The sequence below is a fragment of the Pectinophora gossypiella genome, chromosome 19 (genome assembly GCF_024362695.1).
Source record: "Pectinophora gossypiella chromosome 19, ilPecGoss1.1, whole genome shotgun sequence".
NCBI lineage: Eukaryota > Metazoa > Arthropoda > Insecta > Lepidoptera > Gelechiidae > Pectinophora > Pectinophora gossypiella.
In genome coordinates, this window is record NC_065422.1 from 10487861 (window position 1) to 10504653 (window position 16793).

The 16793-nt window shown below is 38.1% G+C and overlaps 1 protein-coding gene across 4 annotated transcripts in view; it reads right to left on the reverse strand.

The window, feature by feature from the left end:
• Nucleotides 1-16793, reverse strand: part of LOC126375636 (AF4/FMR2 family member 1-like) — a 263770-nt gene that overhangs the window by 112136 nt on the left and 134841 nt on the right. For all 4 annotated transcript variants that reach the window (XM_050022662.1, XM_050022661.1, XM_050022659.1 and 1 more), the window contains exon 3: nt 13185-13371. In XM_050022662.1, the coding sequence (XP_049878619.1) occupies nt 13185-13371 (187 nt within the window). The remainder of the gene's footprint in view (nt 1-13184; nt 13372-16793) is intronic.

Genomic DNA, 16793 nt, shown 5'->3' on the forward strand with positions numbered 1-16793 from the left:
ATTTACGAAGCGCAATTAAATCACCTGGTTGCCTGGAAGAAATTGCTGCATGAGCAATAAGGCCGCGTCTTGTGCCTTTCCGTATCTGTTGTTATTTTCTGTATCTCGTGTCCATTGTGCTCAATAAAGTATATGTATAATATAAATTGTCTGTTGTTTGTATCTTATCTTAAACCACATGGTGATAGATGATTAGACCGTGGTCTATTTATTTATTTAATAGTTTATTGCAAACTTTACAGCTTATAATAATCTTAAGTAAACTTGCGATGTTAAAAATCTTGTACTAGCCAATTACGAAGTTTGAAAAAATAAATTTTATAAAGCGGACAGTGAAATATAAAGATTGATAAGAATAATTACAATAATAAGTAGCATTTAACTGCAAAGAAAGATTAACTACCTTGTTACTGTTGCACAAATATATGCATAATAGTTCATCATGGTAGAAAAGTTTATTCGCCCCCAGTCCGGCATAAAATGACTTATACAGATTGCCGAACTGAACTCATTCAAACGTTACAGACAGACAGGCTTCACGACCACACAGCCTATTACACACATGCCTCCGTGGTTGTAGGGAAGGGTCGCCATTATGGCCACAATTTATTTAACCCTGCGAGACTAATCTCTGACGAGGCAAGTACGTCGTTCTATTAATGTCCGGCGGTTTGTAACGCTTCATTTGATTCCAGCGTATGTCCACTAAACTTGCTTAGTAGTGGGGCAAAGACAAGTAACCTACATACAAAAGATAACATCACCTAGGCAGGCTGATCATCGGATTGTCCAAAAAATAAGATAAGGACGATAAGCCGTTGATCCCGGTCACTACTTACTGATGTAAGTTAGTAGTCGTTACATGAGCCATATCAATAATAACCCTGACACCAGGGTTGATGAGGTTGGTAATTCACCTCACAACCCACACGATAGAAAAAGAAGATAAGATAACGTCTATTTTCCACTAAGGCAGAAGAAAATTGTCAGTACTTAGTATTTATGTTCATCCCTTTTATAACATGACATAGCCTGTATCCCCCAACGCGGTAGGCAGAGATGTTTGTAAACACCTACAGTCATGAGCAATATAATGTACCCACTTTAAAACTCTGTCGCACTAACATATTTGACATTTAGTGAGACTTACAGTTCAATTTGTCAAAAAAGTTAATGTGACATGGCACCAAAGTGCATACATATTAATGCTCGTGACCGTACACCCTCAGCCTACACCTACTCCTCGACAGCCATGTTTAAGTCCAGTGTAACATGGCGAACCTACTACGATTAATTGGCTACAAATCCTAGAAACCACTTGATAGCAATTATCTATGATCCAAACATGATTTCAGACTCAGTGGTTAGAGCACGAACCAGGATTCTGGATCTCTGGTTCCCACCGAATTTGCACTTAGTCGCACACACACTCACACACACGCGCACACACACACACACACACACACACACACACACACACACACACACATACACCTCAGTTGCAGCTGTTTGTATTGTTATTTCCCTTTTTCTAATTTTGTATACCTTCTGCAAATACTTGGGAATCGTTAATAATGTTACTTGCCATTTTTGTTTTCCGGAGGTGGAGACCTGGAGTCCTAAAATACAGGTTATACTAGTTTAGGCTCCAGCCTCTACAATACCTGTATTGTGTAACAACATTGTTATATTATTAAGCACCAATGTAAGTTTTGTGGAGGTAATAAAGTTTATTTACTTACTTAGGATTCGAACCCGTGACATTACCATGTGTATCCATCGCAAGATGAACCAACCACCCACACCTTAGCGAGCCTTCTGTGAAGACAACGTAATAGGTAGCTATATCGCCGTCTATGATGGTCGAGCCAACTGTAGGTACTTGTGAAAACTGCACTTATAAATTATTGACCCACTGGTGCAAGTCCGGTACCGGAGTTCGAACCGGCGGTCTCCGATTGAGAAGCTAACCTTACTTACAGACGAGGGTGGGGAAAATTCATCACACCTATCTCAATCTCAAACCACCATCACCAAATTATTGTTAAAGATTGGATAGCCGCTCTTTTGACTACCCCAATAACGGGTTACGCACTATGTTATATTATCTACTATTCTGAAAACATTGCGATAAGAATAAACTTTTTAAAGTAAGTATTTTGAAAACACATTGGCGTGCCGTGTATTGTAAGTTTTCAATTTGCTTTCCATTTATCCAAGATTCCATTTACAGCAGACATTCGTGCATTTACTGTTTAAACTTGTATGAAATAGAAAAATTGGATTACTTGCACGTTTCATACAAATACACTCACACTTTTAATCTCAAATATTTAATGCAATGTTATAGTGAAAACCACATAGGCGCCTTTTTGACAAATTACATTCCAATGTGATTTTCTTCATTGTGAGGAAACCCACACTCCCGAGAAATGCATTTTTGGAGGTATGTGACAATACAGTACAAAAACTCTTTACCCTCTTTCTCTCTCTCTCTCTCTTTTTCTATTTTCTTTTACGTGACCTAACCTGTATTGGGCTGGTTTTCCCTTCGCGGGTTGGAAGGTCAGACAGCCAGTCGCTTCTACAAAACCGGACCTGTCAAATCTTCAGGTTAGGTAAGCGGACCCTGTGAAAAACGGGATAAATCTGATGGTGATAAAGGGAGATGATTATGAATGTAATTTTCAAAAAAAAATCAAAAGAGTTTTATTGCAATTGTATAGTACAAAAAAAAGATGTCATAGTTACATTATAATAAGAAAAAATACAGTTCTTAGGTACAATTCTCTTCAAAAAACCTGGATATCTTTCAATTAATTTCAATCCGGGTGAAAAATGAGACCACAATTTTTAACCTAGATTGAAACTGGCTTGTTTGTTGCGAGGATTTGTTAACAATAATTGCATCTTAAAAATAAGATGATGATACACCACACAAATTAACAGCTTATTGCGTAAATTGTCCATCATGTTAGACATAACAATCAATTTTTCATACTCGAGAAGATAAGCACAGCAATCTAAATTTATCTCCATACCAGACCATGCACAACATTTTATCAATAGTATTATCTTTTAACCTTCAAACAGGACAAGTGCATGTTCAATATTAAATGGCAACAACACTACACTAGTAATAGAAGCTCTGTTTTTTTTTTTCAATGTCATTAGGCAATCACAACATTTTCGAATACAAAGCTATTCTGCCTCCAATGTGTTTAACCGGGTGTTAAATAATTTATTATTTTTTATTAAAATATAATAGTTACAAATTAAATATCTACACTAAAATACGCCAAAACACATAAAACACACACAAAGATATAGTAAACCATATCAGTCAAAAAGCCCTCCAGAGAGCGACCGGGTGTTTAAAACAAATTTCGGCTTAGCCAATCATATTCGAGCGCACGAGCGAAGAGACTGAAGTCGCCGTTGTCGGCTATGACAAGAAGGATTACATGTTCTAAATTTCAAAACACGAAATTACTATGTAATTTGTATGAAAAAGTAGACTGTGACGTCATGGAAAAACGTGATAAATGTGGGATTTATTGTTGCGTTCTTCTTGATTGAATTTCTAAAATACTTAAATAGAAAAAATAAAAAGGTTTTCATAAGTTTTTGATCTTTCTTTATTTACTAATCAGAATTGCATTAAATTATCTTTGACTTAGGATACTACACAATTATTACATTTCGTCGCTGATTTGGCGAAATGACGTATCAGCAATTTTTGCCGAAACTGATTTGCACCTTTTGCAATTGTCAATAAGCCACAAAACACTTTAGCAAAAAATATAGATACGTCAGTTAGCAAAGTCGGCGACGATTATCGTGTCAAAATTTGAATTCAGACTCCATTAGTGTTTTGTTTCGTGGAGTTCCTACGATGAAGTTATCTACTAATGTATTCCAATATATGAATATTTACCGGAATAGTTAATATGCCCTGTTCGGAGAAAGAGTATCTAAAGTAAGTAAAATCTTTATTTCCTCTACAAAAACACATGGATACATAAATACATACAAAAATACTATATTTGTAGAGGCTGGAGCCTAAACTAGGATACCCTGTATTTTAGGATTCCAGGCCTCCACCTCCGGAGGAGCTCGAGATGAAAACTTTTTTTTTGTTGCGGTCACCCATCCTATGACCGGCCTTTGCGAAAGTTGCTTAACTTCAACAATCGCAGACCGAGCGCGTTAACCGCTGCGCCACCGAGCTCCTCACACACAATACCATATACTTTATTGCAATGAGAGATATAAAATAACAGAAAATATAATCTAGACGTCAATAGACTAACTATCATGGCTCATATACACACTGTAATGTACCATGATGTCATGGATAATGGAGATTTTATTTGTTGTCCCGATCAGACATGTTCATTAGCTGCTCTCGTTTTCTTAAATGCTCTCATAATTTTTAGTTACAACTGTACTTACAATAAAGAAAAGCTGACAACCTCTTTCCAATACATGTCGGGAAAACCTAAAGCTCGATTATATTTTGCTGATGGACATTTACGTAGACTGAGTCTAGGGACAAAAAATGGCACATGTACGTACCATTATTTCGTGGGCGACTTTACAAACCGACGTATCTGCATTTTTTTGCTAGAAAAATTTGTGTCTTATTGACAATAGCAAATGGTGCAAATCAGATTCGCAAAAAATTCAGATACGACAGTTTGCGACGTCAGCGACGATTTGTATGTTATATATTTGCATTATTTCGCTGAAATCAGCTAAGACATTATTAATAAATACAAAACTAGATGAATCGTCGAATTTGATCATGGGTCTACCCCAACAGATACAACGATCATAACGTTAGTATACCTAATTATATTACATTATAATACTATGATGAACTGGAAGCAAATAAATAACATGAGAACACTTTCAGCCGCTTATCTTCCCGGGCATGTCGTAAAAACCGACAAAGGGATTGTGTCTTTTCTACTTTGAAATACGGGAGACGAATATGTGGGACCCGTTGATCATCTGTCACTATTCGTTTCTCAGGATCCGCTTACCTAACCTGAAGGTTTGACAGGTCCGGTTTTTTACAGGAGCGACTGCCTGTCTGACTTTCCAACCCGCGAAGGAAAAACCAGCCAAATACAGGCAAGGTCACATACCTCTGAAACACATGTCGCAACACATACATATGTGTTGTGTGTATTATGGAAAAATAGTCACTATTTGATGTTTGTCTTAGAGTCGAGCGTCTGTCCTCGTAGTGTCTAGTAACCCGTCGTAGCCCTGACATTGCTTCAGGTGACACACATACATGCTGTTTCAAAGCCACTTAGCCTATTGAATTGAAGGCGATAGACGCTATGCATCAAGTCTGGAGGTCTTTTCTCAAGTCCTCTTGATCAAACTGTGACTCAATACCTCAATGAATGGCCATTTAACAAAATAGTACTGCTTTTAAAGGGCTTGGTTTTACAAGATTGTTTCCAAATCGAAGTTGAAAACAAACATACATAAATTCACGCGCGTAAACCCTAATGGAGAGGAGTGGAGTGGTGTGGTGGTGCTGGGTTGTCATGGGCGTTAGGCTGATCTCGTAAAGTTCACCATTTTAATTATGTTGAATCTATCGAGTGGCCTGTGAGGTGAATTACTAACCCCATTAGTCACTACTGAGCTACTATTGAGCCGCCATAGCCTTCTGACATGGTTCATGTAACGACTACTTTCTTACACCAGCAAGTAGTAACCGGGACCGATGACTTAACGTGCCTTCCAAAGCACGGATTATATATATTACTTTCGGACTTACTTTCCTTTTTTTATTAATACGTTGAAAAGCTGTTGTCAATAGCGACTAGTAGTCGAATAATGGGCCAAATAGTGTTATTAAGGTCGATAAATATCTTGAAAATAGCCTTAGGATGTTGACCTTTTGGAAATTACACTTTATTAGTCATCGTCGGTTTTATAAGGAGTAGCGGCGATATTATCGTCTTGATGCAATAAGGTACAGGCTTGTTTTTATTTCCCACGGTGAGCAGTTATTAATCGAGTCATCTCCATTAAAGATTGTAGACTGATATTCTTGAAGCAATATTGTCCTGTCTGCCACAAACATACACAACAGCCTCCGTGGTCTAGTGGTTAGCGTTCCGGGTTCGATTCCCGATGGGGACATTGTTGAATTTGTGAGACTGTCCATTGTTTGGTAAGGACATTGCAGGCTTGAATCACCTGATTGTCCGAATAAGTAAGATGACTCCGTGTTTCGGAAGGCACTCTAAGCCATTGGTCCCGGGCTACTAGACCACCTCCAACCCGCAATGGAGCAGCGTGGTGGAGTATGATCCTTACCCCCTCCGGTTGATTGAGGGGAAGCCTCAACAACAATGGGACGTACATAGGCTGTTATCAAGAAGTATGTATTGTCAAGATTTTTAAATACTCATTATAAATTCTACTTACATATATATTAGCTACACGCGTTTTGCCTAATCACAGAGAACAAAAATGGATAAAGAACCTTGGTGATTTGTACATCATCGCCTGTGTTAGAAAGGATACAATCACTGTCGGTTTTTACGACATGCTCGTGAATATAAGCAGTGAGCGCGTTATGTTTTTTTTTATGATATAACCACTGTTACATTTCCTCGCCCCATTTAAAACCTTTAACAGCAAAATGATGTTTGCAATATGATTACTAAGGCATATTTTCATCAGAATATTTGTGTGGGGTGCGGGAGGCGGTGAGGGGTGGGGGGGTAGGGGAAGTAATGAGGCCGTCTAGACGCCGCCTTTCCTGCAATACTACAATGTATTTGTATTGTGCCCCATTGTACTCTTACTGTACTGCTCTTCACTTATCTTCCACACTAATGAATTATTAACAAATAAAGAGTGCTTCTCAGGTATCGCGTGTTCAGAATTAATTAAAGCCAGTCTAAATCTACAGTCTTTAAAAGAGGCAACATTAAAGCAATTTATCTAAAAAAGTAATCAAATCTATTTAGGCTATTTATAGGCGCGGCCTCCTTTGCATGGGACTTCAACAAAGCTGGCGAAAAGTGGGTGATGCAGCCTATTTGAAAGTTGACATTGCGCATTTACTTGTATAACACTCAAATGTCAAACTACAATATTGCTTTGTAGATAAATTGCTTCAATCTGGCGTTTTTAGACCCCCATGATGTAAAAAAAGTATACCCACAGCCGCGGCTGAGTGACCGCAACCGGCGATCGATAATGAACGACTCAACATTTCGCATCCAACAATAAGTCAAAACACAACTGACAGCTTTTTGATTAGGTTGACTTACCGACGTCAATAGAAAGAGTTATTACCGTAGACAATACCCTATACAAAACAAGTCGCAAACCTAATTCCTTACTGGAAATTATTTCAGACATTGACGCAAATTGGTTTAGGTCATAAAGGTAAAACGATGAAAGTTTCAGATGAAATATGAAAATAATATTTTGAGGGAGGCGGGGAAATAAAGTAGATTAATGGCAACATAAACATACCTTACAAAGTTGGTAACGAACAAAGACTACGGCGGGAGATGTGTGTAAAGAAGATGAAGACATGCTGGAAATGGATATTACTGTTGGGAAGTAGCCTTTATGTGGCGTGTTGCTATGTGCGAAGGGGATAATGTGCGATATCACCAGCTAAATGAGGAAATACTGCTCCGATCGGCGGCCAACGCAACTGTTTATCACGGCCTTGGCAAGGCGAGAAACCGGTATTAGGCAAGAATGTCTTGCGATAAACAACACGACAGATGACATATTAATACTCAAGCTATTTTTAATTTTTTACAACGGAATGAACACTCCAAACAGGCCATATCTACAAAGATAATTTTAATGATCAGTCCCCGTTAACACATGCAGCTAATAAACATATAACTTTTTATCATATGTTATGAACGGCCTGTGTAGTCCGGTGGTTGAGCTTTGGGCTCACGATCCGGATGTTCTAGAACCCAGAAGACATATCACAAAAATCACTTTGTGATACCTAGTTTGATTAGGACGTTACAGGCTGATCACTTGATTGTCCAAAAGTAAGACTATCCGTTCTTAGGAAGGCACTTTAAGCCGTATTTACTGATGTAAGTATTTAGTCGTAACATGACTCATGCCAAAGGCCCTTTGGTGGCTCAATAATAACCCTTATACCAGGGTTGATGAGATAAGTTATCCACCTCACAAGCCACACGATAGAAGATCATGATATGCGCGTCATAATATTCATAAAGGTTATAAACAGAAAAAAAGCAATTTAAATTCAGCTTTATGTACTATCGTAAAAGTGAAATTAGGCTCTGGACACATGTCATGACAATACTCGTGTTTACATTCAATAACAAGTGTTCATTCGGCCATTATCTGTGGTTGACACTCTCTGTTTACGGTTTACACAAGAGTCAATGATACAGTTGGTATATGTGCAACACGCGCCAGCTTTCATCTAGCTTAATAGCTATTTGTGTATGAATTACATCGGTAGACGTGCCCGGGAATACAAAGTGGCTACATCTGAAAGCTTATTGCTTATTAACACAATCCCGATTCTCACTTGTAAAGAGATCAAAGCAGAATAAGCAAAACGAAAAACTGAATTACCCCACTTCTTTGCATTTAGATTTACGAAGTTTACGACTGAGGCGTGCGTACCAATCCTTAACCTGAATTGAAACGTACAAGTGGGTTGATTGAGGAAAATTTTAGTACAAGCGTAGTACAAACACGCATGGAAAAACCTATAGAGTGAGGACATAAAAAGTCCGTCGTATTTGTAGATATCGTGGACGTATAATACACGTGCGGCGCATGTGTTGGTGCACCGCAAAGTGGGTCGCGCGAGTGCGACGCAGCCGGAGATAAGCCGAACGCTTTTAAAACGTTATTACACCTCACATTTCTAGCTACTCCTACAATTAGACGGAATACTATTACATTCATACATACATAAACTCACTTTTGTAATCCACAAGTAAACATAATACAAATTGCAGCCACTCTTTATACGAATCATCAAGTTATGATTGATCTATACTACAGTTTACAAACGCTGTCAAAACCTGAGCCATTTAATTCGCTGTGAGAAGTATATTTGTCTCCATAAACAAAGTATGTACAAGCCATAACAGATTAACCTATTAGGAGCACGAAAACAAACGAGAATAGATTATTCGGAAGGTAAACATGGGATCGGAGCCACTCTCGCTGTCATTATTGCTCGCCGAAGTAAACATTGGATAACTAAACGAATTATTTGGCAGCGCCTTCGCGGCGAATAGTATAAGTATAATTATCGTCAACTAGTAAACAAGCGGCGCCCTCGAACTCTACTGGCAATACAACATCATACGAAAAATACTTAAATAATAATAATATCGTTTATTTCAGACAAAATATTACAAAATTCACGAAGGACAAAAAGCACTTAAAAGAACTTAACTTACTTTTGAAGGACTTTATTGCACGAAACAAAACAATAACACAGCTAAGAGACCATTTTTATTCATGCGCAAAACGTACCTTTTGCAAAATGTACACTTTGTAAAACAACCCTATGGCTAAATGTATCTTTCGCAAAATGACCCTTTCTCAAAATGAATCCTTCGCAAAATGGCAGGTGTATCCAGGTAATTGGCGACCTTACCGCGGAAAAACATTTCCCGACCACACTAAGGTGAGGAAAGTATAAAAAAATAACATGACGAGTGTAAGGTCGTGCAAGCTACAGTTAACGATAGATAGACATTGACAATGACTTTGTCTGCGGCCAGACTGTTTGACCTTCTTCGTAATGACTCGAGCTAAAGAATCTAGAATAACGACTAACACTATCAGGGATCTAGCGAGACTAGTTAGCAAGGTATATATCGCAGTGTGATCCCTCCCATTTGAACATGTGCGACATAACCACATATTTCACTTTTACCGCAGTTCCTCACGCGAACACGACGCCATCTTAGAAATAAAGTGTGCTTCAAGACGCTATATTTTCTCGTTAAAAACAACCATTTAACAGTAATTGGTGGACTATTTGACAATCCTGTTGGGCTGATAACGCAAAAAAAGCAATTAAGTAAATCAATTCAGTTTCTTAGCGAAGTAAAATCATTATTAAAGATGCCAAAATAAAGTTTAAAGTCGATTACTCGCCTTCTCATTTTAATTTACTTTAATGTTTTGACGATTTCGTGTTTTATAATATCAAAATAAACATTTACGGCACTGTTAAGTGCTTGTAGATTTAGCACTTTTTTATGACATGTTATATGTGTAGTATACAATTAGTATCGATGATCTGCCATATAAAAACTACTGTAATAATGTACTGTGAGTAAAGTGAAAACTTCCCAGCCGCAGCCGATCGCGTGTTGGCAGTGTGTGGCGCTATTATATAAATGCAATTTATATTGTATATGGCCGACTGTCTAGCATGCGAACGCTTCCATTGTGTTAACGAGGTTTGTATACAGGCACTTTTGCTACTAAAAACACTATAAATTAAAAAGCTACTTATTACTGAATTCGACTTTATGAGTTTGTTTTTATGTTTGCATATGTCACGTGGTTCCCAGGGCAAAAGATTCGCCCCCTATTACATAGGACTGAAACAAAACATAGTATACTATTATACACCTCACCTCTGACTACACTACACACGGGGATACAGCAGATATGTTATGTTATGCTATGTTATAACTCCTTTTACTACAGGTTCGCGTTTGACCACAATCTCAACTGATGGTAAGTGAGGATGCTACTTTATGTTATGTTATATTATGAAGTGTGATATGATAGCCACGCATGACTCAGTGAAAGCCTCGACAGCGGCTTTTACTTAATACAGCCTGCAAAACCTCGATTCCGTTCAATTAATTTCAATCCGAGTAAAAATTGGCAGCAGTATTTATACCTGGATTGAAAGCTTGTCCATTGCGAGGTTTTGCTAACAAATATCACACCCGAATTCAGTGTGATTTTTCATAAAAGCGCTTACCAGGTTTTCACTTTAAGGCGACAATAAGCTCTCTGGCTATCATATTATTATCACACTTTATATGATGTTAAAGTCTGCAACGATGGAGTAAATCACAGTATGATCAATACCGTGTAAGCTTTATCCAACTTGCAAATTTCAAAAGATACATAAAGTATATATACGTTTTAGCTTCGTACCTATCCATCGACATTATGTAAGTTTGCAAATTCACAAAGCATAGATAACAATACGCACGTGTATCTTGAAGCAATTAAACTACAAAATTACGTTCTATTTTAGATTTGGAAAGCAACAAGATTTCATGTACGACAGCAACAAAGGCCACCTGAGTAATTGAAACAACAATGTCATATTGCGGTCACGTCTCCAGCGTTGAATTTCTCTCAGGAAACAGGGTACATACACAATTTGACTGAATAGCACAACTTTGATGGGAAATATTACAACAGAATATTTGGAAACGACAAACTTGCACGATTACCTGCCTAAATAAAGACATACAGGGTGTTAGTGATACCGTAACGAGTACCGAGGGCGATGATTCAAACCATGATTCTGAGTTAATATCAAGTGGACATAAAAAAAGAACATTACAGATGTCATGAATTTTCCGAGAGGAAATTCCACTAATAGATGTACCTAGGAGCGAACATAAAAGCTGACATAATATTAATTAAGAGAGCCCAAAATAAATATTTAATGAGTAATCAACGTAAATAAATAAAATAATAATAATATATAAGGCATAATATAAGCAGAGGCATGACTTTTTCAATTAGAATTTTACTATTTTTACACAAATCCTCACATTCTGAGACTTATACAGTTTATAAGTACAGTCATGAGCAATATCATGTACCCACTTTAGAACCCTGTCGCACTATCATATTTGACATTTAATGAGACTTACGGTTTCATTTGTCAAAAAAGTTAATATGACATGATTTCAAAGTGTATACATATTAGTGCTCGTGAAATAATAATAATATTGCTAATGTAATCACTATAGTCATAAACTACTTCTATCATCATGAAATTGTTTGTACCTACAAGAAGCTTTTAGTTTTTTTTTTTTGTTTTTCTTCCTACTTGCCAAACCATAGGTGTATATAATTTTTTTTGATGTGGCTTATTGTAGATTTGCCCCAGAGCGCTGAGTGCTCTCAACCGGTACAAAATTTAAGACAACGGGCACGGGAGGGTGCCCATTTGGGCGCGAACCTCGGCTCAGGGCGTCGTGTGAGAGGATCATATTTGAAAGAATTAATCGACCTTAGTGGCTTAATAGCACTGACAGTTACTGCTGCTCTCTGTCAGGTTCCAGGTTACAGTCCGTGTGACTTGCCCCTTACGTCCCGAATTACCGTACTGTTGGCCATCTCCGCCTTTAGGTCTCAATTCTTACCCGGAACAAAAATTTAATGAATTCGAGTTTTAATTAGAAGATAATCGTAAGGCCCTTACGTGGTTTATAAGATATACAATATAATACGACGATAAGTATATAAGGAAGTACTTACGCATTCCTATTCCATTCCAAAATTGACTCAAGACTTTTGATTTGATGCTCAAACAGAGATCGTCTTAATTCCAGAGAGATATTCTACTTCTAAGAGAAAGTATTTCCCCTAGGCTTTCCTCTTTCAACTCTACGATTTAGTATTCGCTTCAGAAATCTGTCTCGTTTATTTTCTTTCATTCATAAGTTTTTCATTCTAAAGATCTGACTGAGACCGGCTAGGTGCCTAAAGCATATGCTATGCAGATAGATATAGACAATCTTCTTTACGAGCCGAGTCCGGCCGACGTGTAATCCGTGATAGCCCTGTTCGGAGAACGCGTGTCTTACATCGTATTGTCACGGGTTCAATCCCGGCTTGGGCTCTAAACCACTGAATTCGGCTTTTTGAGTTTAAATTTATGTTTGGATCATAGGTAATGAATATCAGAGACGATGAATTTTATAATTTGTGCCCGGCTAATGGCCCCTGACATGGGATTAAACAAAAGCTGCCGAGGAGTGGGTGTATAATACTATACACTTCTGCCTACTTCGGAATAACAGGCGTGATGCTATGTACGTATTTTCTTTACGAGCGGGTTGTTAGGTCGACGACCTCAGCATCCCTGGTTATTATAGTTAGTAGAGAGAAATACGAACCCTGAATGGCGCCGGGAAGAGCGAGGAGGCATCCGGCTCGGCGGCGTGCGCGTGCGACATCTGGTGCGCGCGCGCCTGGCGCTCGCGCTCGCGGTCGCGCTCGCGGTCGCGGCCCGCCCACGAGCCGCCCGGCCCGCCGCCCCCGCCGCTGCCGCCGCCAGAGCCCGCCCGCTCCCACTTGTCGTACCTGCAACAATAACATTAACAACATTAGATACAACATCTCAAACGACAATAACATTCATAGATTAGGTATATCAAACATCTCCTTGTAATAGTAACTAACCTACTGGGAGGTTTTCTGGCCACGTCTTTCCCTCAGCGTTACAGATTCCGATGTGGTAGTAGTATTACAGCTAGTTACATAATATGTAATCTAATTTTTTGACGTTCAAAAAGCGCCAACTTTGTAAGCCAATTTTGAAAAATAAATATTTTTGAATTTTGAATTTGAATTCGTAACATTAGTTCCCGAATATATATAAGTCAAAACAAAATGAGATAGATTTCTGGTCACTTTAGACAGGCTTCTAATTTCTAGTTAGCATTTTTTTTTTGCTTTTCCTTTGTTCTTTCGCATGCGGTGCTCACCTATAATTTACGCAATTAGATAAAATGATTTTAAATGTATATGATGCATGAATATATTGTAGTAACTGTTGTTGTGCCAAATAAATAAATAGATAAAAATATCCCAATTGTGATAGTCAGAGGTATACATCCACTAATACTTATAAAAAGATGACTGACAAAGAGTGAGTTACAACGTAGATGAACAGCCGTCCAAGTTTGAAACTTAGCACAGAATATGCAAAACTACTTGAAAACAAATATGGCAAGCCGACACGTGTGCAAATAAGTACGATAACGCATTAAAATGGGTTAAATTATCCACTTTTGTTTAATACTCGTAGCGTTGAATCTTAATGTTTGTACTTTTTATAATAATAATTTATTTAAAATTATTATTCTAGACACTTGTCTAGAGTTAACTTGTTTTGAAGCGGGTTTGGGACCGAATACAAGATATAAATCGAATATAAAGGTATTATCCCGGTCATATCGTAAAACTAATAAAGGGACCTTAACACAATAAACCATTCATTATTAAGATTATTTTGTTATTATGAATGGTGAAAAATGAAAGAGGCCTTCACCATAGAACGAAAATTCCACCCCACCCAATTGGAATCGAGGAGCCAAGCCAGATTTACGCTTAATTCGGACACAAAACCTGGAAACCAGTAGTCGAGTCTAGTTGTTCAGTTGCAGTTTTGTTAGGTCACAGAATGAATCTAGTCGTTAACTTTTAAGCCAACCAAAGCCTTTCAATTTGCTCAACAACTGGTATATATGTCACTCCGAACACACAGGATAATTGGAAGCGAATATCGGATGAGAACCAGATATCAGGTAGCCTACCAATCCTACCATACACTTTTATTGCGAGCCTCTCTGACGTCAATGTAAAATACGACTATCTCGCCCTGAATATTTGTCATCTCTTTTGATCGGAGCGATTCAACGTCACAGAAGCTTTTATTAGTTGATTTTAGTCCTCCTGGCGTTATTGAATTTTGAATTGTTCGTGAATTTATCTGGTCTTTCTGAGTAAAGTCGCCGTGGTCTAGTGGTTAGAGCGCGGTGCTTGTGATGGACCGGGATCGATTCCCGATGAGGACATTGTCGAAACACTTTGTGAGATTGACGTTCTTTTGGTAAGGACAAAGCAGGCTTGAATCCACTGATTGTCTCAAAAAGTCTGATGATTACGTGCTTTTGAGGTCACGTTAAGCCGTTGGTCCCGGTTATTAGTTGTAAAACACCTCCACCAACCCGCAGTGCTCCACGCCCTTTTCGGGAGATTGACCGGAGGCCTGTGCCCAGCAGTGGGCCGTACCTTTATAGGCCATTTATGTTATGTGAAATACTATCAACGACTACTCGAGCTGTCTTTATATAATATGATATAATAAAATCTTCGTATTAAAAAAATATTAAAGTACAAATACCTGATGGGGAAATCAAGGAACAAATTGACCTTGAATATTCAGTTTAATATTATTTCCCAACAAGCACCACGATTGTTAACAATGACTTATAAATGAATGCTAAAACTGAATCACCGTAAGCATCAACGAACAAAGTGATCATTCCGTGGAGTGACGCATACGCATGGTTCAAGGAAGCTCAAACTGAAGACGAAACCCTTTGTTCGGCGACATACAAGAATTATCCAGTAAGTTACATATTTATTTGTATAGAAAGTTAAAAATTATTCAACGGGGATGTCCTTAGAAAAGGTTTATTTAGTAGTTTTAATACGATCTACTCTGAACCAGTGTGCGTGTATGAAACAATTGATGAATGTAGAGGAAGCAAGATAGTGTTAGGATCGAGGCAAATGGAATTCTATATAATGCCGTTTAACCCGGTGATAAATAGGCGTGAGTTTTGACGTCACACACAGTAACAATACATAAACATTTGACGTGAAACTTACACAAAATGACAATTAAAAAGAACAATGATGCGGTTATAGTATTTGTGAAGACTGGTCGGAGATTGCGCAGAGGCGAGAAAAATGAAAGAATCAAGTCCTTTGCCCAGAAGTGCGATCAAGTAGGTAAGATAAGCAGCTAATTTGATGCCTCCCTATTTATTCCATTTCCTTTTGCACTATGTTCATTTTTGTGAACAAAACCTCGCAATAGACAAGCTAGTTTCAATCTAATTTATACTCGGAATGACATTAACTGAAATAAATCCGAGATTTTCCTGAAGGAAATCACAGTGATGTATTATTTAGATAAACTACACAATGGTGCTGATACATTCCACACCGCCTAATTTTATTTTAAGTTAAACCTGTCATTTTCTTAGAAATAAATCCGAGATTTTACTGAAGAAAATCACAGTGATGTATTATTTAGATAAACTATACAATGGTGCTGATACCTTCCACACCACCTAATTTTATTTTAAGTTAAACCTGTCATTTTCTTATCCAATGAAAAAGAAAGGGATGGGTAATCTATAAATCGATAATGTATCATAAGGGCACTTGCATAGTTTTCACTATAAGACTTTTCCACGGTATCCACAGTCCGGATGAGTGGAAAGTGTGAAGGCAGAAATCGTAAGAAAACAAACAACTAGCTTTTGGTATTTGTGTCATTAATTCGTGACTCACGCTACAAACACGATGCTCAGTACTGTGGAGTAGCGAGTAATAAGTCTATTAAAACAACAACGTGAGCTCTTACACGACTTCTAGATAAACTATATAATACTTAGTAAACCTTAACCTTGGGGTTTGGGGGGCGGAAGGCAAGAGAGGGTAAGTCACAGGGACCGAAACCTGAAACCTGACAGAGCGCAGCAGTAACTGTCAGTGCTATTCAGAGGCGCAGGACAGGAGTCCTAGTACGGCTTTGAAATATACTACTCTGGGTGCCATCACACTCGCGTCAGAGTACTGCAGGGCGGAAGGCAAGAAGGAAACCACTGCCCTATTTTCCTCCAAAAAAAGTATCATGGAGAATGCTACACCGACAAGAGACTCGTGACTCTTAAATTACTGATGACAAAAACCTAACCTATCACGTT